General features: G+C 42.5%; 1 protein-coding gene across 12 annotated transcripts in view; it reads left to right on the top strand.

Moving 5' to 3' along the window:
• The window catches only part of LOC6549281 (neural-cadherin), a 120,713-nt gene that overhangs the window by 22,100 nt on the left and 77,846 nt on the right, over positions 1 to 20,767 (top strand). For 7 of the 12 annotated variants that reach the window (XM_026980348.1, XM_026980345.1, XM_026980349.1 and 4 more), the window contains exons 1-2: positions 3,860 to 4,511; positions 16,236 to 17,984. In XM_026980348.1, the coding sequence (XP_026836149.1) occupies positions 16,430 to 17,984 (1,555 nt within the window). In that variant the 5' untranslated portion in view covers positions 3,860 to 4,511; positions 16,236 to 16,429. Of the gene's footprint in view, positions 1 to 3,859; positions 4,512 to 16,235; positions 17,985 to 20,767 lie in introns of those variants that run through there. The other 5 variants (XM_026980344.1, XM_026980346.1, XM_026980342.1 and 2 more) reach the window with 2 other exon arrangements.

The raw sequence follows: 20,767 nt of genomic DNA, 5'->3' as shown, positions 1-20,767 counted from the left end.
CTAATGAAGCGCTGACAAATGAAGCAAATGTCACAACAGTGCGACTTAAAACTGAAATGGTTGCGACACAAAAATGCACTAGAAGCGACTGGAGAAGCGAAGTGGCAGATGTTGACGAAAGACAAACTACTGCGGCATTGATCACTGAGCTTGGGTTCTGTTTTTATTTTGGGGTTCCTGATCCCAGACCCTATAATTACATTTAAAGCCGCAACCGCACAAAAAGATGCTGGTCTCCGCGCAGCCAATAATGTCATCATCATTACAAACCCGGACATGTTTCCCATATGGATGAGCGGGATTAAGCACTTTTTGATAGAGTCAAAACAATAAAAATTAAAAAAAAAAGCCAGAGCGTGTGCGCATGCGTGGCCCTTGTCATTTTACAATCCCCGTTTCCATTCCCGTCGAGAGGTCAACTTATCCAAACGAAATTGAACCTTTTATGAGGGCGAGGGCGTCTCACTTTTGCTGCCCATATGCTCATCTTTGTTTTTCAAAAATTTCCAGGGGAATAACTCATAAAGCAAACATGTGCCGGCAATGTGTGGCCAAATGTTGGGACAGGCAAAAAGAGGAAAAGAGGATGTAGGGAGCTGGGCATGATATCCCTCGAAACACCAGGGACACGAGACAACTTGAGATCCTTTTAATTGGCGCAAGGTGAGATGCGGCTCGCTTCCAATGCGATGCAATCCAATCAATTCTTATCGAGCACGCGATGCAATCAGGAGTGAAAAGCAATTATACGTCGTTGCCGCTTTTCGCCTCGATTTATGGAATTTTAATGAGTGAAATTATGCCCAAGAACGCAACAAGAGTGGCGAAAATCCAGCAGTTTTGCTGGTATGAAGCCCCAGTCAATGTAAACATTTTCGGTTGGATTTGTTGTTTGCTTTGTTTGCCAGCCCTCTAATAAAAACAACTCAACGCGCTATGAATATGAAATTTGTTGAAAATATTCAGCGAATGCATAGCGCCTCTAAATATGAATACAGAAAGTAAAAAAGGAATTGCGAAAAAAATTGAAACAAAATTAAAAGTTGATGGGTTCCACGCTGGTTTGGATGCCATGGACGCAATGGATAAATGTATTGTTTAGAGAGAGGGCTGGCAAAGTTTTTTGGCTTGAATAAAATCAAAAAGTGTCTAGACGGGGATTTATGACCAGAAACAATAGCTAATCCATTGAAAAAATTGTTGGCCCCTTCAAAAGTTAAGTATATTCAAGACAGATTGCTGCAAGAACTTGAGGAATAGGTACATACATATATAAAATAACCTTTTTCCAGTCAATAGATTTCGTACTCCTTTAAAAGTAAAAAGTGATTAAATATAATTCTTTGAAATAAAACCCGGTCCAACTCTCTTTTTTCTTGCATTCTACGTACAAAAAACCAAACAGTTGTTTGGGATTCCGCCGAAACCAAGCGTTTTCCCGCACTGGGATCAAAACTTTTAACGCGCTTTTCGTGTAAGGTATCCGGCCACTGAGATTTTAGCCCATTTTCCACCCACCCGGGCCACCTGTCAACGGCATCGCAAAATCACCATCGTCATCACCTCGCCATCTTTTCGGGCTTTTGCAGTAGTCGTTTTAAATCCGACCCTCCTGCCTAATTAATTGGCCTTCTTTTTGAATTTGAAATTAAAACTGGCGCTACCCCTTTTGCTTGTGCTGCCTTTTTGGCCCCGTTCGCTCGGTTTTCCCGCCCATTTTCCACACTTTTCCCCCTCTTCCCCCTCCCCGTCGCACGCATTACTGGCTGCTTAATTACAGAGTTTCGTGGGGACCTCCTAATCCGGGGTTTCGTTATCCCCATTCTAGCACCCCCATCCGCCCAAGAAATGCAATGCCAAATGTCTGCAAAAGTGTGCACCCCTTCTCTGTCTCGCTCGCTCGCACCTTCTCTCTCTTTTCGGTAGGGGCTGTGTTCCGTTACCACTGCGTTCCGCGACCGCTCCTTGGATAAAATATCTCAAAGGTTCCACTCAGAATTCCGTTTGCTGGCCTCGCGTTCGGTGTGTTTTGAAATTGTAGCTCCGGCTTTGGTGTGAAATTTAATTCCGATTGGAAGCGCGTAACGGTAACGTGAGGTCCCTTCATTGCATGTGTGTGTGTAGAGCCGTGGCTGTGTGCGTGAGTTGTAAACAACGCAGACTCTCCAAGACCGAATGCCCATTTTCGGGGGCACTTCTTCGTTTTTCCCGCATTTCCCACTTGACGTGTTCCCATTTCGCGGCTCTCAGGGCTTCCCCCTTTTCCCTCGATCATATGGCGCGCATTTTGCGTGCTTCCTTCCTCCTTCCCCCTTCCCCTTCCCCATTCCGCCTTTTTAAGTTTTTTGTTTTTCTTGAATATTTTTTGTTTTCTGCGCTTTTGGCCAACTTCCTGTTGCGTTCTATACGAACTTCAGGGCGTTTATCGTGTGCATAACTGTCGGGCGCAACCTTAAATAACCGTATATTGCTGGCAAATAATTTCGTCGTCGTAGTGTGCAGTCAAATGCAAATTTCGTTTTATTTTCTCATTCATGCAAAATGAGTATTTATGACTCTTGCCTTTCATTTGCTCCTTGCCCTTTTGATTTACCTTAGTTGATTTTATTTTTATGTTGCCTCTTAAAATTTGGGTGTGCCGCGCGCTTCACAGGAAGTGGGAGGAAAATTTCGGAAACTGCTAAACGGAAGAATGAATTTGATTTCCTACGGTAGCTGCTTCAGCTTGTTGTAGTGAACGATTTGATTTTGCCATTAACATCGGATAAATAGTTATAACACTAATTTAAATTCGAGTTACTCTGCTATCAGATACTCGTTACTCAATATACACGAGCTCCAACTAGCGCCGCAGAGATTATTTCTTCATAATATAATGATTGTCTCAATTTAATTTGTCAAATTGAAAGCAATTAAAATTCAATTTAAAAGAGAAATCATCTTTCAAATGTCTGGGCATGACAGATTTTTGCGGTTATTGGGACATATCAATGTATGAATCTGTATGTTTAATCCCATTCTAGCCCGAGATTTTGTTTATACTTGTGCATTTCCACATTAATTTGGTTGGTGATTCTGCTCAAGATTGTATAAACATGTAGGGTTAAAAAGGCTTCCTACTAAATGTTGGGATATTTTTTTCAATAAAAAATAGTTTTTGGCCAATTATTACCAAGTTATAACAAACTCCGCAAACTTCTAAAGCATTTCATACTGCCGCGGTAGTTTTTCACTAAGTATCTACGAATCTAGCGTAATCTCCATCCGCAGATATACCTGTAAACTACTTAATAGCCTTCTCATGCTTTTAAGCCTGCTGCTCAAATTACATTGCACCACAAAACCCTTATAAAGTTTACAAAAACCATTCCCGCAAACCTATTAAGTCCGAGCATCGCTCGCCCAAAAAACATCCTCGCAAATGTGTAAAAAAATACGCACCTCGAGAGTGTAACGGAAACTCATGAAACTACAGGATATTTCACAAATACAGATGAACAGCAACACCTACTGGCCATGGGAGGGTAAGGGGAGCAGTCGGGGGAAATATAGTTGGTCCAGAGGTTAGCTATAAACGAAACGTGGGAAGCCAGGAAGTTCCCATTGCGGTTGTGGAGGAGATGGAATCTGTAGGCCCAGAGTTTTGGATGGGATGCAAAACATATGATTCGGAGCGGAGAGTTTTCCTTGGTCCGCTGTTCGCTGTTTTCCCTGCTCTCTCTCTCTCTCTGTGGGGATTTCAAGCAGTTTCTCTCTGCTCCGGAACCACTTTCTCCCTTTCTCTCTGCGCCCACTCACTAAACAGGCGAGTGTGCGCTCTCTGCAGAGCTGCTTCCCATGTTATTTGGTGGTGGAAAACTCGGTTGGCCTAGACAGCGCGCTCTGAGGACTTTTCCAATATGCTCTGTGCTCATTGTGTCGATAGAGTTGCTCGTGGAAGGACGACAACGACGGCGGTGTCTCCAGGCTTTTGAATTTCGGTTCGGTCCGCGCCAAAGGATATACAGAGACTCACACCAATATAGCACAGAGCATAACTACCGCCCACCACCCCTCGAATACATAGGCGCAGTGAAAAATTCTATACGTTTGCTGTGTCTGTGTGCGTGTCTCGCGTCGCGTGTTACGGTGCATGTGTGTGCGCGTGTGTGCGAAATGGGCACAGCGAAAATGATTTAAATAAATTTGGAAAAGTCCATTAAGAGAGCCAATACAAAATTCTTTGCTTCCCCATAAATCTGAATAAAGGAAATTCAACAAAGGATATACAACACAAGCGAAAAGGAATAAAATATATGTATAAGATATATCCAAGTGTGTGTGCCAGTGCAAAAGTGTTGATGGAAACTAAAACCAAATAATACGTGAAACTAACCGGGTATTGAGTCCCGAAAGAGATTATAGTTGTAAAAACACAAGCACTCGATAAAATCAATAACTGGGATTAGAAGCTGAAGTTTATAACAAAGCGTAACGGCAAAGGAAATTGGAAAAAACGCAAATAACTTAAAGTAAGCACAGGTCCAATGAAAGTTTATGTAAATATACCGTTTTTGTTTAAGAATATCTCGTGTAAAAGCTGAAACAAGAAAAGTGTGGAAAATGTGTTGTCTGTAAATTTGTACGGAAATTATAGAAATTGCTGCAGGCAAAAAAGAAGGGAAAAGAAGTTAACTGCTCTTGATCCTAAAAAGAAAAAGAGTTTGCAATACAAAATATACTTTTTTTTAACGCTTTTTTAAAGAATCCCATTGGATTTTGGATTCATTGCTGGGCTGTGTGTGTGCTGGAGCAGTTGAGGTTAACACACCTTAGACATATACATACACGGCACCGTACACACTCACAGCAGCACACACACCAATACAGAGAGAGAGGAGCCCCAGCCCGAGAAGCTCTTTTGCCCCTGTGCGTATGCAGCAGTTTCTTTTTGGCCCGAGCCCCGCTCTGTTTTTTGGGGAGCATGAAAAATCGATCGAATCCTTGCTCCCCTCTCTCCTCTGGAGCTACAATTATGTTCGGCCCCTTCTGCCCCACAAGCGGAAAAGGGAAAACAGCGGCGGCCGCTTATCAGCGAAAATACGAACTCGTAGTACTCCAGCATAGTTTCCCAGCAGGAAAATTGGCAGGACTCTGCACAGTGAGTTTTGTATTTCGTTGGGGGGTTGGTTTTTCGCCGAGAGAAGTGCAGAGAGTGGGAAAACTCTCTGGGCTTTGCAGATTTTCAGCCAGCTCTCTGGAAACTCTGAGAGAATAGAAAAGAGATTGCCGCCATGTGGACTGCACTTGTTCCTCGGCACTTTGCTTTCACTGCGAACTTCTTGCCGGTTTCCTGGTTTCTGCTTTCATGTTTGCTTTGTCGCGATGGGTGGGAAAAAAGTATCAAAGTGTGAATCAAAAGCATTAGAGAATCGAAGAACAGTTTTGAGACAAATAGCGCAGGGAAAATGCTGGAAAATGTTGGAAAAGTGGAATATGTTAATATTAGGTGAAGTTCTCTTATAATAAAATAGTTTTTTGCTTGCAAAGAATCTTTCTTTTGTTATGGTATTCCATTGAAACTTCATTTCCTTCATCATTATATTTACTGATACTGCTGCATTTTTAAGTACTGTTCACTAACTTTCCAGTTTCTAATATTGTCTTTTATTGCCGGGGCCAACCAAAATCTCATTAAAAAATATTTTGGCCAGCCTTGTCTGTCCCCTTCAACGAACCTTTCTCACATATTATGCGCGAAATTGCCCACACTTGAATATTTCCATTTTATTGAAAAAGATGAAAAACTAATCACTATAATTTGTCAGTCAATAATAGCAGCAATAATTTGCTGGCAACAAGCAAACTATAATCTAGCAATTTGCGAGCAATAATGTAATCAGTAAATGGCGTCTACACTCTTGACGTTCCAAGACCAAAAACACAAAGCGCTCGAAGATGCTACACAATTCAGAAAAAAAGGAAATAACATGAAAAAAATAAATATGAGTATAAATCTACGTGCCAGTCAGGAAAATAATAAAACTCCGTCTGGTCAAAAGATATTTTGTGAGCAAAGTGTGGCGAAAGCGATTCACCGAAATTATCGAACTGTGGGCTAAAAGTTAACAATAAGTGCGGTCAATATGGTGCTATTGTGCAACTCAAAGATAAATGAAATATTTAGTTTCTTATGTAACAGTTAAAGACAAAACATTTTACTCTATAAAAGTAAATCTTTAAAATTAAAAGAAAGCATTTTAACGATCTTAGCCCACTGCTTGCCACTTTACCACTGGCGGCGTTGATGCTATCGCCTTGGTTCGGGCCAAAGGCAAAAAAATATCTGACGTTGACTTTCGACTGTGGGAATTGTGAGAGGAGCAGCAAAGAGCTGCTTGCCACCTTAAAAGCCCCAGACAGGCAGCCCCGAAGAGTTCTTGGCCAAGTCAATATAATTGACTTATCTGCGCTGCATTGTTCTTGCCTTTTGGGGCCAAGACGAGTCGTCGTTGTGGCTGCTATGCTATGTCTTTTGTAGTGGCTGTGGCTATATTGGCCCGAAGAGGTTGGCTCCCTTCTGCGGTTGGGCTTTTGAACATAATGAAGCTCGATGGCCTCGTATTTGACTTATTGCGGTCGGAACGCGCCGCCGTCGAAGATTCATTGATCGATGGCGGCGGCGGCGCGAGAAGCAAAAAAGCGAAAAAAGCACGTGAAATATTGGCGTCTTAGGTAGGTGGATATAGGAAATTCGACGGGGGGCCGCCTGGCTGGTCAATAACTATTGAGATTGATTGAGATTGCTTTGCGGTTAAATTGAAAGCAAAACAACGACTTCAGCTTATGCAAAGTAACAAGAAAGAGTAAAGACAAAGTAAGATCCAAGATTGGCAACTTCCTCTGCTTAGAGCATTTTCAATTAAGTTTTTTGGGCACTTTTTCCGCAGCTGGCATAGCAAAGGGTCTCGAATTATTAATTTCAGCCTCAATTTCCGTTCGGTGCAATTTTCCAGCCAAGCGACAAGTCCCAGAGGAAAAGGCGTTCGTAAAACACGTCCTCTGCAAAATTCAAGGTACACAACAATAATAATTTGCTTGATGCCCCATGTTTGCATTCCTTGAGTTGCAGCAAAGCGAATTGCTAAATTGAGAATTTCAAGCGCTCAATGAATTTGCATGCCTCGCATTCGTGTGTGGCAAATATTTAAACAATTTTCCATTTATTATATTTTTGTTGACGCTGCTCGAATTTTAATTTCAGGCTCTCTCCTTTGAGATGCTCTGGGCAGTGGCTTCGTAGAATGGGGGTCAGATTTGGGTGTAGCTTTTGCCCCTGTGCGGTAACTCATTTTGAATTCTTCTGTTGTTTCATTAGCTGCATAGTTAATTAGTTTCTAAATTAAAAATAAGCCTTAGTTATTGGAAAACATACATGTCATCTGGCCTCATTATTTGCGTACTTGTATTAGTCCTGGCCAATTCCATCTGGTTTTTTAGATCCTCTCGAAAGGCACTACCCATGCCCCTGGGCAATAAATCTCCTACGGTTCGGGCTCTTCTTGAACTTATTTTTGCGGGTCCAGGCCAACGCCTTGTGGTCTCTTTGAGTCGGGGCAAGAACGAAATGAAATGAAATCTTTATGAATGAAATTTCTGCTTAATGCATTCGTCTCGTCCAGAACATGTGAGCAGCATGTGTGAGGCTTATGATGATGACGGCGGCTGAGATGCGGAGGAAGGGTCAACTTGGGCAGTCCGGTTGCCACTTGGAAATACAAGTATTGCCTTTGCCCTCGCCAAATGTGCAGCCTTCTGTGTGCCTTGCCTTCTTCTTAAATTGAGCCTTACTGTCTTCGTTTGAGTGGAGTATGGGCAGAATATGTCAGTTCTAATGGAATTTTCAGGCCACATTAAAAAAAATGCAAGCAACTTCCGACCCAGGGAAAATTTGTTTAAATGCAAGCGAAGGCTTCGCATAAAAGAGCAGCAACCCCGGTTTTCCATTCGCCTCTTGCTGCTCATATTTTCCGCTGCATTCCGTTGCTAATTGAGGACAATTAAAATTTATTAGCTGGCAACAGCAATTAAATGCAGACACCCAGCAAGCAATCGAGTAATTTTAAAATGTCGTATCAAATAAACTAAAAGAGTGTAATAACGAACCACGAGCTTTACGCATTTGTCGGTTTTATTTACCGGAATATTTATGATATCAAGTTTGTTTTAGTTAGTTTCTAGTTATATTTGCTAACTCCTTTTGTTCAAGTCCAGGACATAATCCCCCGACTAACGAGAACAACGAATGCATAGAAAATCTGGTAAAAACAAGAAAAGAAATATATTTCCCTGGGTCTTAACCCGCCATAACTCGAACAAATAACCTATCTGTCAGATACCAAGTATCTGGCCTACTCTGCTCTGACATCCTTCAACTCTCTGAGCGCTAAGCTCATAACTCTAATAAGCTTACACCAACTCGTATTCTGAATAATTGCATTTGCTCCGGAATTGTGAAGCGGTCGAGGCAACCAGCAGGGTCATAACCACCACCCACTCCACCCGTCCATTCCACTTGACAATCAATCAATCTTAAGTGGAGAGCTGCAGAGAGATCTCTGTATAGTACGGAAAGTATTGAGGGGGCATTAGATGCTAATCTGCATACTGTGTCAAATGCGATGTCGGGATGCATTGGGTTAGTTTACTTTTTGCCAAGAGGCACTTGCAACAAATTGGAGATGAAGCCACAGCTGCGGGTGGCAGATGAAAGAAAGCCAAGGGAGGGGTTGCATTTAACCGAAAACTGGGAAGCTCCTAAATCTTCTCTGGCAACTTTTTGTCGCACTGCAGCAGCGGCAGCGGCAGCAAAAACAATGGAAAATCAATAGGAATTGCAACCCCGAGCAGGAATCATATACAGTCTGTGATCCGATGTCTCGGGTCGGGTGATTGCCCTCTTTGCCGGTTGCTGCGGTTCTTCTCCGTCCGCTGAATGGGTCCCCAGCCCCCTCCTGTTTTCCTCCCCCTGCGGCCATCCACTTCCTCCTTTGACAACAGTTCCGGCATCGTTTGCGAGTGTGTGTGTGTGTGAGTGACTGCGTGTGTGTGTGTGCGAGAGTGTGTGCCAGGGATATTTATGTGTGTGCGCTCGCGCATCGTATCCTTTTTATTTCACAAAGCCGGAGCACACTCAGAAAAGATTCTGCACTAATTATTTCAATAAATTTACGATTAAAAGATTCAGTTTTTCTTTAAAAGGTTAAAAAACACTCATAGTAATGAAATGAAACTATTTCATAGCTGTCCATTTGGGCTCTATCAAAAAATAGTTGGTCTATCTTACAGATACGAATTCTTTTCAAACGTCATTTGTTCCGACCAGCAAGACAGTTTCATAGGTGCCACCACATATTTTCTCTAAGTGCACGAGCGGAATAGAACAGACTTTCCGGGGGTGGGCAGCCGAGGGTGGTGACGACAAATGGCAAAAAAAGTGGAAACGGAGTGGCGTGTGCGGCAATACTTGTGACAAATCTGTAGGATACAAAAAATGCAGATGTGTGTGCACGAGGGGTGATCCACAACTCACATGCAGAAACCAGGGAAACTCGCTTACGAGACTGGGCGCTATAAAAATGTAAAATTCATTCAGGGCAGCCGCAGCAGCGACAAAAGGAGAGAATAAGACGATGTGCGACAGCAACAACGTGACTGCGCATAAATACGTGAAGGAACAAAGGGAATGGATGGGGCAGGGATAAGATATAGATTGGAGCCGTGGAAAGCACCAGACAACGGAAATCGATAAACAGTTTGGGATATGTGAAAGTATCTGTACAACCAAAAACTGTACGCCCTTGAAGGAATATACTTGCTTCATTAATGCTACACAAATGTATGGCGAAATTGCCTAGTCGTGAGTATAGTACACCGATTAGCTGTACAAATATCACATCATAAAGGGAAATCGGTAAACAGTAGTGGATATGTATTTCCACAATATGTTTCTTTAAGTACTGTTTCACAAACTCACAAATAGGACGAGTAAACGTTATTCCTGAGTTCAGCAGATCACAAGAAGCATATGCGATCCGATTATAGGAAAATTAAGCATCTTAAAGTATTTAAGCGCACACAATGAATTCTGCATTGTAATTTATTCATTCGACACTCCAATTTTTAAATATATTTGATATATTTGATATATACATGATAGTTTACGCGCTGACTAAGCCAACGTTGCTTCAATGTAGGCTCTTTAATTTAAATTTCCCCCTTGGACACACTTTTTATTTCGACAACCACATAATCCTGGCCTCACGTATTCCCTGGGGCGTTTTTCTCGCATCTGATATTTATTTAGGTGTTTCAAATGCCGTATTTATCCCCACTTGGGACGCTTTAAAACATTTACACCACGCTCTTATTGTTTTAGCGGATTGGAACCGCTTTCCAATTAATTCCCGTCCCCATTTGCCCATTTATGCCCCGGATTGTGTCTCAATTTAATTAGTGTTCGAGGCTGTTGGGCTTTCGAATGCGGCACACACAATAAAATAAACGACAATAATACACGGGCGCGAATTCGTGCGACAGGGAAGCAGCGCAAATATTTAACCTTGATGCTATATTCTGCATACTTTTAAATACACACATCTGCAACCACCCCGCGCTGCACGCAGAAAATCTAGGAGTGAGTTGAATATTGCCACTAAATGGTTTCGATTTCCGAATGAGAAGAACGTCACTTCTTTTATTTCAAATGGCCAACACAAGTTTGGAAAAATATTAGCAATAATATTTGAAAATAAATATATTGCGATTGGCAATTCTTCCAGTGAGCGGCCAAGTTGAATGTCCTCTCACTTATGACGGTCACTGTACCGGCGCTCCCCTCACCTTTGCATTGATTTTGTTTCTTTTTCCCCTCATCGATTGCATTCTACGGCTCACATTGTTTGTTTTGCATTTCGCTGGATTTTGTTTTCCTTTTTGCAACTCTAGCTTCTATTTGTTTTTGGTTTAATTCAATTTTAGTGCAATGCACTTTTTGCGCTGGCGATGACGCCGGAAGTGCAGCGGAAGGTGATGAATGGAGTGGCCGGGGGGCTTCCATTTGGAGGTGCGGTACATCCCCCTGTTAGTCAGACTGTCATGGTTGTGTAGATTTTGCAGTTGGCATTGTGCCAACAGTTCTTGTTGTGTTGCAGTGCATCCTTACTCATAAGTTTTTGGCACATTTCATGCTTAATTCAGTTCCATTGTTGAACATTCTGAAATATTGCTGAAATATTTCCGAACCCCTGTTCGGAACTTGGAACTTGGACAGGAAAAGTTGCGGATAGGTGTATTAAAAGTTGCTACACGCATCGGATTGAAACATGCTTTAGTATTTACCTCAAAATGCTTCTATCAGTTGCTAAATTCTGAACTTGGTGTTTGGGTATTGCCTTTGATACCGTATCCATTGCATGCTGAGCGCTACATTAATTTGAACACACGAAACTGCCTAATCGCCTCTTTCAAATAAAAGTAATCAACAATTGCCGGACTGAAGACCTGCAATCCACATCCCCTCACTTTTGCCCATTTAATGGCACATCGAAGAATTCGCTTTGTGCACGCAAAATACACCTCCCAGCCACAAAAAGCCAGACAAAAGTCTGCAAATTTAATTAAGGCGTTACCTCTATTCAACACCTTCCAGGCGTTCGTTCGCAGGAGGGCACATAAAAAGTTAATTTCTCCCCAGTGAATTCCTGGAACAAAGACCAAGGCTTCCAGCTCTTCTTGGCAGGAAGAAACTGCAGGTCCTACATTTAATTGCTTAAAAGCTTCGGCAATATTCGAAGCGATGCGAACGCAAAGGCACTTTGGATCGACTAAAATTGTAATTACTCGACAGAAAGGCGGACAAGCGAAATTTTCGTATGCCTCTGGGGTGCCAGTTAATGACATTATAATGGCCAATTGTTCGATTTGTTTTCCTTGAGAATTGGGTCCTCTAGCAGCGGTCGCTCACTATTAGGCCTGGTAATTGTCTGATGTTATTATTTGTCTTCGATTAGCCAGCAATCAGTACTCAGTTATCTTTTATTCCTTATTTTTACGCATATTCAAGTTGAGAAGCAAGTATAATTGCGTTTTGAAATATAGGAAATAGGTAAGAATATAGTACATTTGAACTTTCGAGTTTTTGTCAGTGCAAGCACTTTAACTATGATTACCCAACATCTTTAGCTTGCCACGCATCGCAGCTATCATCTTACCGGCGTTTTGCGATCAGCTACCTGAGTTATCATTATCGCTAATTCCAGTTAGCAGAGGCAGCTGACCAACCAGTCTCGAGGTATGGGTTCTGGGTTCTTGAGTTCCCGAGGAGGCGTGTCACCAGGCAAGCCCATGTGTTAACACGTAATTTGTAGCCAGACATCGGAGGAGTATCAGGTTGCTCTTAACTGGAGTGTGAGCACCTAGCTCCCTGACTCCTTTATTTTTCCCCGCAGTTTTCTTTTTTACCTGGCTACCGTATGTGCGCTGCTTGCGAGCGGACTTCTTGTGATATGCAAATATTTGGATGGCATGCAAACATCTTTTGGCGCATGGCAAGAAAGGGGCTTAAGAAAACCAATATACGTGAGCGACGAGTGCGTAATGACTTTATTTATGACTCGGCCTGAGACAATAGCCTGGGGAGCAGATACCTCAGCGAATGCGATATTTGCATGCCGAAGTCATTTTCCGCTCGCCGTCCTCCTGCGAAAGTGTTGACAGGCCATAAATACTCGCAGGACTCTCTGCGATTTAATGAGTTTCAGTCGATTTCACGGGAATTTTCATCTTTTGGTTTTGCTCGTATGTGTTCCTTTGCGGCTCAGCCTTAATTTAAATAGCAAAACAAACGACCACCGGCCAATTAATCATTGTCTGCTTAATTTTTCATTGTCAGCCAAAAAGGGGAGAAGGGTCTCCTATGTGGATGACAATTTTTGGTTGGCGTTCCCATTCGTTTTCCTCTGCCGGAATGGCCTATTTCATATTTGATGAAGCACTTTGCTGCTCCTGTCCTGTCATCCATTCTGTTGCCGTAGCCGCATACATTAGGAGGAGGGACAAACCTGATTTTCGACCCTCCTCGAAAGACCTGAAAATCGGAAGTGTGTTCGTTCACCCCTCTGTCTTTGATTCTATTCGTTTTCAAATTTCTACCTGGCAGGACAGATTCGTTGGCCATTGTTGTGTGTCGAGTGCCACGCGCTTTGGTGCCACAATAATAAAAAAAACCCTTCAAACCAAATATGTCTCGTCGCCTTTGATAAAGTGTACTTGCACATGAGGAGTTTGGAAAGAGCCCATTTAGGACTGGCTTTTGTTTAGAAGCCCGTTAAGTTTTTCATTTGCATAATATTCCGGGGGTTGCCCGCAGTTTCTGGTTAAAAAACGCATTATTTAATAGTTTTTGGGAGCTTAGGATCATTGTTTTCTGACCTTGATTAGGGAAATGAGTTGTAAATGGTTATCATATTCTTGGAATTATGAGGGCAAAACGCTCACTACAGCTTGCCCTATTCAAAATACTCGCCGCCTTAATTCATTGCATGTATTGACCATAACAAATATTTAATACCCTTTGTTTGACCGAAGCGTTTCGAGTAACTCCCGAGTAACTATTAAAGCTTCGTTAGCCAACATTCGGTTGGCATTCAATCCAGGAAATTTTAGGACGGGCTCAATAGTGGGTAATTTATTCAGCTGCGTTCGTCTTTTACGAGCTCCGCTACTGAAACTTGTTAAAAACTGTTGCCAGCAGTTAAAAATCTAATAAACAATAAGCCGGCAACGCCTTGAGCATGAATTCATTTTTGACTGAGTCTTCGAAGACACATATTCACACTCAAGTTCTTTTCGGGTTAACACGCGGCAGGTGGTCTCGCCACATTGATATTTAATCGATTTTAAATGACTTTAATGTGGGGAAAGCCCAATGTGATGCTCTGTGGGGGCGTGTTCAGGTTTTGTGCCCGAGGTTCTGTGAAATGCTACTATCAGAGCAGGCTAGAAAGTAAGCTAGATTGATTTCACTAAACTTTATGTCAAGAAAGATACGTTTTCATCAACCCAAATATCATTGTAGCTTCCAATCGTATGCATTTCATTTACTTTTTCTGCTGTGTGCCCTTTGGCTGCCATGACGCATCAATCAATCCAATGGTTGAATATATAAATATAAAGCACACGGAATTCCAGCATCAAATATTCATTTATGCCGAAATGTAGAGCTATGCATAGGAACGCTTTTATTCACCATATTGTATCGCATTTTATCTTCGCTTTTAATTAAGTGGCACTATGAAAAATAAAAAGACGAAACCAACTTTTTGAAGAGACAAAAACTGAACTGTGTTTTGATTAATCGCAGACCGGGGCATTTTAAATGAATTTTAACACGCAGAACAGCTGCCGCCAATGGAATTGGGAAAGGCCAAGAAAAGATTCAGTTGGAAGCCTCGTAGAAAATCGTTTATTTTTGCCAAACAAATTGTAAATGATTTATTTGGCTTATATCTCGGAGCTTGTTACCCCCGAAAACTATGGGTTTATTAGCGGCAGAAGCAAGTTATGCAAATGCCCAAAGTTCACATAATTTGTTGGTAGTCAGCTTCGTCAACTGATTAGCAGATCACACAGATATGGCCTTAAGTTTTCGTTTTATTATCTGAATCGGCTGCCGGAGACATTTTCATAGCTAATTGCAATTAAGATGCCGAAAGAAAGATATCCGAAAGAGGTGACAATAATACACATGTGACTCTGGTTTTGGGTCGATTAAAATTAGTGGAAGAGTCGTTGTTCCATTTCGAATAAATCAGTCGGAAATCGATACCTCAATGTAAAAGCTTCAAGGATGTCGCGCTAGAATTCATAGGAATGTTTTTCGCAAACAATGATTATTTTACACATGTGTAGCTTCATTATTCAACTGTCATTAAGAGTCACCCATGTAATCATTTGTCATTCAATTCCGGTCACGCCCAATTATAAGTCAGGCTAGTTATAAGATCATTAGCCAACTATGTGTAGCCCCCACTCCTTTTCAACCCGGGAATTGTTGGACCAGAAATCCTCCGCGTTGATAGAAACGCGTAAAAAGCTAATAAAACTATTGTCAACACATTCGGGATGTACGAGTACACAATCGGTCAACTAAAGTCAGTGGCAGTGGCGCCTGCGCAGCTGTTTGAAAAATTGTTAAATGGAAAGGAACCTTTTTCCGACTTACCCAACTTTAGGTAGCGAAATTATAGGGTGCGTGCCACTGTCGGATTAGAGGAACAGGGTCGGCATGGCGTGTTGCACACGGGGTAATTAAAATAATTTTCTCAATGAAATTGAAGTTTTCAAGGCCAGCCATGTGTGGCACATATTTGAGGGGGTGGAAATGCAAGAGCTCTGCGGAATTACCTACAGCCTAGGACAATGCGATTGCCAAAGCCTTATGTAGAGCATGTCGGGGCAACATCAAAAACTAACCGAAAATCCCACATCCTGGGAAAAGTCCTTGACTGGAACAGACTGTGACAATGTTGCCATTCTTCCCCTGTTTGCCGCCCGGCCTGCCAAAATAGCTTGAATATTAAATACTTTTACTATTACCATGTAAAAGTTTTCCCTTTGTGCAACATTTTCTGAGCACTTTGGGTGTCTGGTGCTTGCCTGCCACACAGCAATTAAAAAGTGAAGAGTTGACACTTCTCTAAAGCTCAGCTGATGCCAGCGATGTAATGATGATGATATAGCCTCGAGGATTGGGCTCCATTTGCTCTAACGTCTGAATGTTTAATAATCTTGGAAGAGGTGCAACGAATTTGATTTTGAGAAATGCAGTGCTCCAGAAATATCAATTTTAATGATTATATATCTTAAAAGTGTGTGCTAACATTACATAATATGCACATTGAATAAAACAATGCCTTCTGTTATAAAATAGCAGTATTATGCCAGGGTTCTTTAATTATACCCCATTTAAATATTTATACTTTATGACCCGCGAATATGCACCTCAATAAAACAAACTTTCCTGCATGCTTGATGAGCCCTCACAGTGCAGCACCAATATAATTTATTCACCTGGCCTATGAATTATTCACTTTCAATGACCCATAAACTTTACACAATGCCCATAAATATTAACCTGTACCGAGAACTGCCACTAACCACAAATCCATTTTCGTTTCTACCCACTTTATTTGCAGTTTGCGCCTCCCACGGGAAAACAAACAAAAATGTATTGATCAGCAGCGGAAAAGGTAGACTGGACAAAGGAATTTACCCATGAATAAGTCAAGTGTTAATAGTAAAGTCAATAATTGAAGAGGGAGCATTTTGAAACGGGCCAGTCACAGAAAAGGTGTTGATACCAAACAGGATCAGAAAGTGCCGCGGCAAAATGGCGGCACGACGTTGCCTGAATCAGCTCAGGCAACGTTATATAACCAACCGATTTAATATATGCACCTGCGCGATATTTTTAATATCCCTCCCCTTGATATTGGCCATAGAGGAGACCACATTTGCTGGTCTTTCGGCGGAAAATGCGGCCCGCATGCTGGCCGGCAGTCCCGGGGACGTGGAAAAGTCCTCGTCGTCGCATCACAGCGAAATGTCCTTGGTCCTGCCACACGACACCTATCCTGGATTCAGCATCAAGAAGTTCAAAACCCATCCTGTGAAGATCAACGGTAGCTCGCACTCTGGTGCAGCTGCCTATCACATGTTGGACACTGACTACTCCAAGTACTTCACCGTTCTGGAAGATGGCGTGGTGATGACCACGGCGGATATTTCCCCCCTTGTCAATCGTCCGGTTCAGTTGGTGGTTGTGGAACAAACGCCCAATGCCACCAATACCCACAATCTGCAGCTGTTTGTGATGCACCGCAATGATATGCTGCGATTTTCGGGTTCCCTACTCGATGCCAGCGGCGAAGTTAGGGAGAATCAACCGGCGGGCACCAGGGTGAGAGGAGTGCCCCTGATGCAGGCCTTCAGCGGTTCCATCCTGGACGAGGAACTGGCCACCCCCAAGAAGGTGCGGTACACCATTATCGACGGCAACGTGGACGATGCGTTCGCCCTGCAGGAACGCAAGGCCAACAAGAACATACAGATAAGTGCCAAGTCCTTGGTAATTAATGGCGATGACGAGTCCGGCGTTTGGCTGGTCACCAATCGTCCGCTGGATCGAGAGGAACGGGCTCACTATGATCTCTCCGTGGAAGCCTCAGATGTCGATGGCTTGGACAAGACTGTTTCCAAAATACAAATCTCCGTGCTGGATGAAAACGACAACAGGCCGATTTTCAAGTCGCTGGACTACAAGTTCGCCATCGCTGGCCAGAAATCTGCAAGCATGGAGAGCAATAGTAGTGTGACATACCAGCGATTTGCCATCATGGGAAAAGTCGAGGCCACCGATGCTGATGGTGACAAGATCGCCTATCGGCTGAAGTCGCCCAGTAATGTTGTCATCATTGTGCCTCAAACTGGCGAAATAATGCTGGCTGGAGAGCCCACTTCAAATGAACTTCTTATCGAGGTGATAGCCCACGATCTGCGGTATCCCAGTTTGCTGAGCGCAAAGCCCGCGAAGGTTCTATTAGAGTTCTTGGCCGCCGAACCCGTTTCGTTTATAATGCAGCACCTGGAACACGATGAGATCAACAATCACTCACATCACCGAGAGAAAAGACGTGTTACTCGAGCGGTGCGACCCACCAAGAGGATTGAGTTCACCGAAGCTGATGGCGACACTGAGGGAAAATCGGTGTTCCAGCTGGAAAAGGAAACCGATAAGGAAACATTCAAGATCCGCGATGACAATCCCTGGGTGACGGTGGAAACAAACGGCGCTGTGCGAGTGAAGAAGAAGTGGGACTACGAGGAGCTGGGACCAGAGAAGACCATCGATTTCTGGGTCATCATCACCAATATGGGACACAATGGTGAGTGAAAGTCCTACTATCTTTTTCATTATACACAATTTAGGATGCCAATTTCCATGCATAAACAGTCAGGTTCGAAATCTTTACTCCAAAACAATTAGTGAGCACTCCCTGTATTTGCACAGTGATTTATTAAACGAACCAAGCCCCTTTAATCTTGCATATTAGCACTCGAAACTGTTCAGCTATTTAAGCCTAATTATATGCGTTGGCGTATTCGAAAAGTAAATGAGTTCGCATAGTACTGCCGATAAATTAATCGCATTATGAGTATTTTGGTTAGGCATCTAAGGAAATCAAGGCGAAGTATACAATGACGGACAGGCTGTACTAATTGAATTGGCTTGGGGCTCAACAGATAAAACAAAGATTGTTTCTGGTGGGTAAATGCACTTTCTTGGTACTAATTAAGGCTTAACAGCGCTGGTCTCTTCTTAAAATGCAGGAAAATTTGATATCTATAGTCTTGGGCTTCACTTTGATTAGCTGAGGCGATATCAGCCATCTGAAAGCGATTTTGTTCAACCTTTTGAGCTGAGCATGAAAACACAATTTCAATAAATCACAGAAATGTGCTGACTGCCTTTAAATTTCTTTTGTGCTTTAAATTGCTTTTCAAATATTTGGTTGACATGGAAAGCAATTACGCTCGATACAACAGAGCATACATTTGCACAGTAAGAAAATGCGTGTGGCAAACGTATTTGCATTTTATAACTCAATGTATCGCTAAGACTGAAGTATTTATTATATTTTCAAACATATTTTCCACTGACTGAATACTTTAAATCTTTAGCTTTGAAAGTTATGCGTAGTTTTGTTGACCACTTCACATTGACTGTCAGTTGAGGCGTGGCTCAATAAGCAAATATTGAACCCACAGCTACCCAGAATCCATTCAGGCATCAACTGAGCAGCTGTAAGGCAAGCTAGGATTCCTGGTGGTTCTCAATCCAGGAAAACCCGAAACCGCATTTTCCCTGCCCATCTCTTGACAGGAGTCGAATGAAAAGTTCAGACAACTGACAGCTTTCCCTCTGAATGTCCAAGTTGGTTTTCCAACCAGTGTACGAGTTCATGAAATGTTGAAATATATTCAGAGAACACCCCCCACACACACACACACACTTGTGTCATTTACATCGGAAAATGGCTGCAGAAAAGGAAAACTTTTGCCCTGCAGTTTTTCCGCATTGTGTGGACGGCTGGGACTTCGGACAGCGATTGGTGACCCCTCAACCCCTTTGGACTGTTCAACTGTCAGTCAATTAACAGTTTCCATAAATTTTGAAACTGCCACTGTCTCTCATTCGCTATCGCATCTGCTCTTTGTTTGAGTGATTTTCATTTACACTGTTTGCCTTCGCACATTAGGCTTTTCCATTTTCCTGGAAAATGTCCCCGGATTGCCCGGATAAAAGTGCAGGCTACTTTGCAATACTGATTAATCAGCCAAAACTGAATTGTTTTTGTTTAAGAGGCATGAAATTCGCTACGAAAAAAATACAGCATTACAAGTATAAAGAACTGTTACACAAATGATGTCTGCTTTCCCAGAAAGTATCAGGTAAACAAGCCACTTGATGAAATCATTCGAAATTATCACTTGAAGCCGCCCTCAAACCTCTTGAACTAATGCTTAGTATCTCAAGCGTTTAGCCAAGACATTCGAGATTTCATGGAACTCTACGAGTATATCTAGGCTATCCACTGGATCCGAGAATCCTTGAGTTAATTTATGAGCGTACGGCGCAAGGGGGAGGTGCACGGAAAATTCTAGGATGCACACATGGCTGGGCGGAAAACTCTACTATGTAAAACACTTAACAAAGCATTGCAACAGCCAAATGGCCAAGAAGCAGAAGAAGAGAGGAGCAGCAGCAGCATAAGTGAACACGAAATTTACGACAATATTTTTCATTCATTTAAAATGCTACGCCAATACACATGAGGATATTCAAAGGCGTAAGAGAGAGAGGGCGAGCAAGGGAAGGGAAAGAGAGGGGCAGAACGTGTGAAAGAGAGGGGAGAAGGGACGAAAGAGTAGTAAAAACATATATCGAGAGCAACATCTGTGGAACGTGAAACGCTAAAACCTGAAACAAATGAAATTTGAACAAGTTGTTGAGCATGCGCCCCGAAAACCGAGAGAAATCGAGAACGAGAACTTGCAGAAATGAGGGTTGGGTTGTTGGTATTATTCTGAGCTGAGGAGTGGCGACAGGTCCAACAGGAAAACGCTCGTAACAATTAGAATTCTCCTTGTCTCACCCCAAAAAGCCCAAAGAAACCAATATGAGTTTTGACTCTACGCCCCCCTGTGAAAAAATACGCACGATTTGACATAGAACGTGCGAGAGAGAGGGCGGTATTTCGGCACAGAAAGGGATGGGGCTAGCGGGTGTGTTTGTTTTAGAAATTTCCAAGCGCATTGTTTTGTCCAAAAATGCATGCAGTTCTTTTGCATTGGAACAGCTCCCCAAAGGATGAGGGGCTATACACTGAGGGTCAAAGGGTGGTAGCAAAAGCTTTGACATTCCGACACAAGCACATGCACAGGAAAATGAGGTAAGAGGCAGAAGGCATCAATTTTATGCACTGCCAGGAAACCAGAAAATCACACGCAATGAATGTTAAAATTTAATAAATCTGATAAAAGATAAGAAACTCCTGAAAAATACACACTAATAGGAAAATTCTTAAATAGGGATGGGATATGGGTTTAACCTGATTAAATATATTCCTACATGGATTTTATTTACTCATGAATGCAGAGTTCCGCG

This window comes from Drosophila erecta, unplaced genomic scaffold (genome assembly GCF_003286155.1).
Source record: "Drosophila erecta strain 14021-0224.00,06,07 unplaced genomic scaffold, DereRS2 tig00000092-arrow-pilon, whole genome shotgun sequence".
NCBI lineage: Eukaryota > Metazoa > Arthropoda > Insecta > Diptera > Drosophilidae > Drosophila > Drosophila erecta.
Note: the sequence above shows the minus strand (reverse complement) of the source record. Positions and strands in the feature narration are given on the sequence as shown.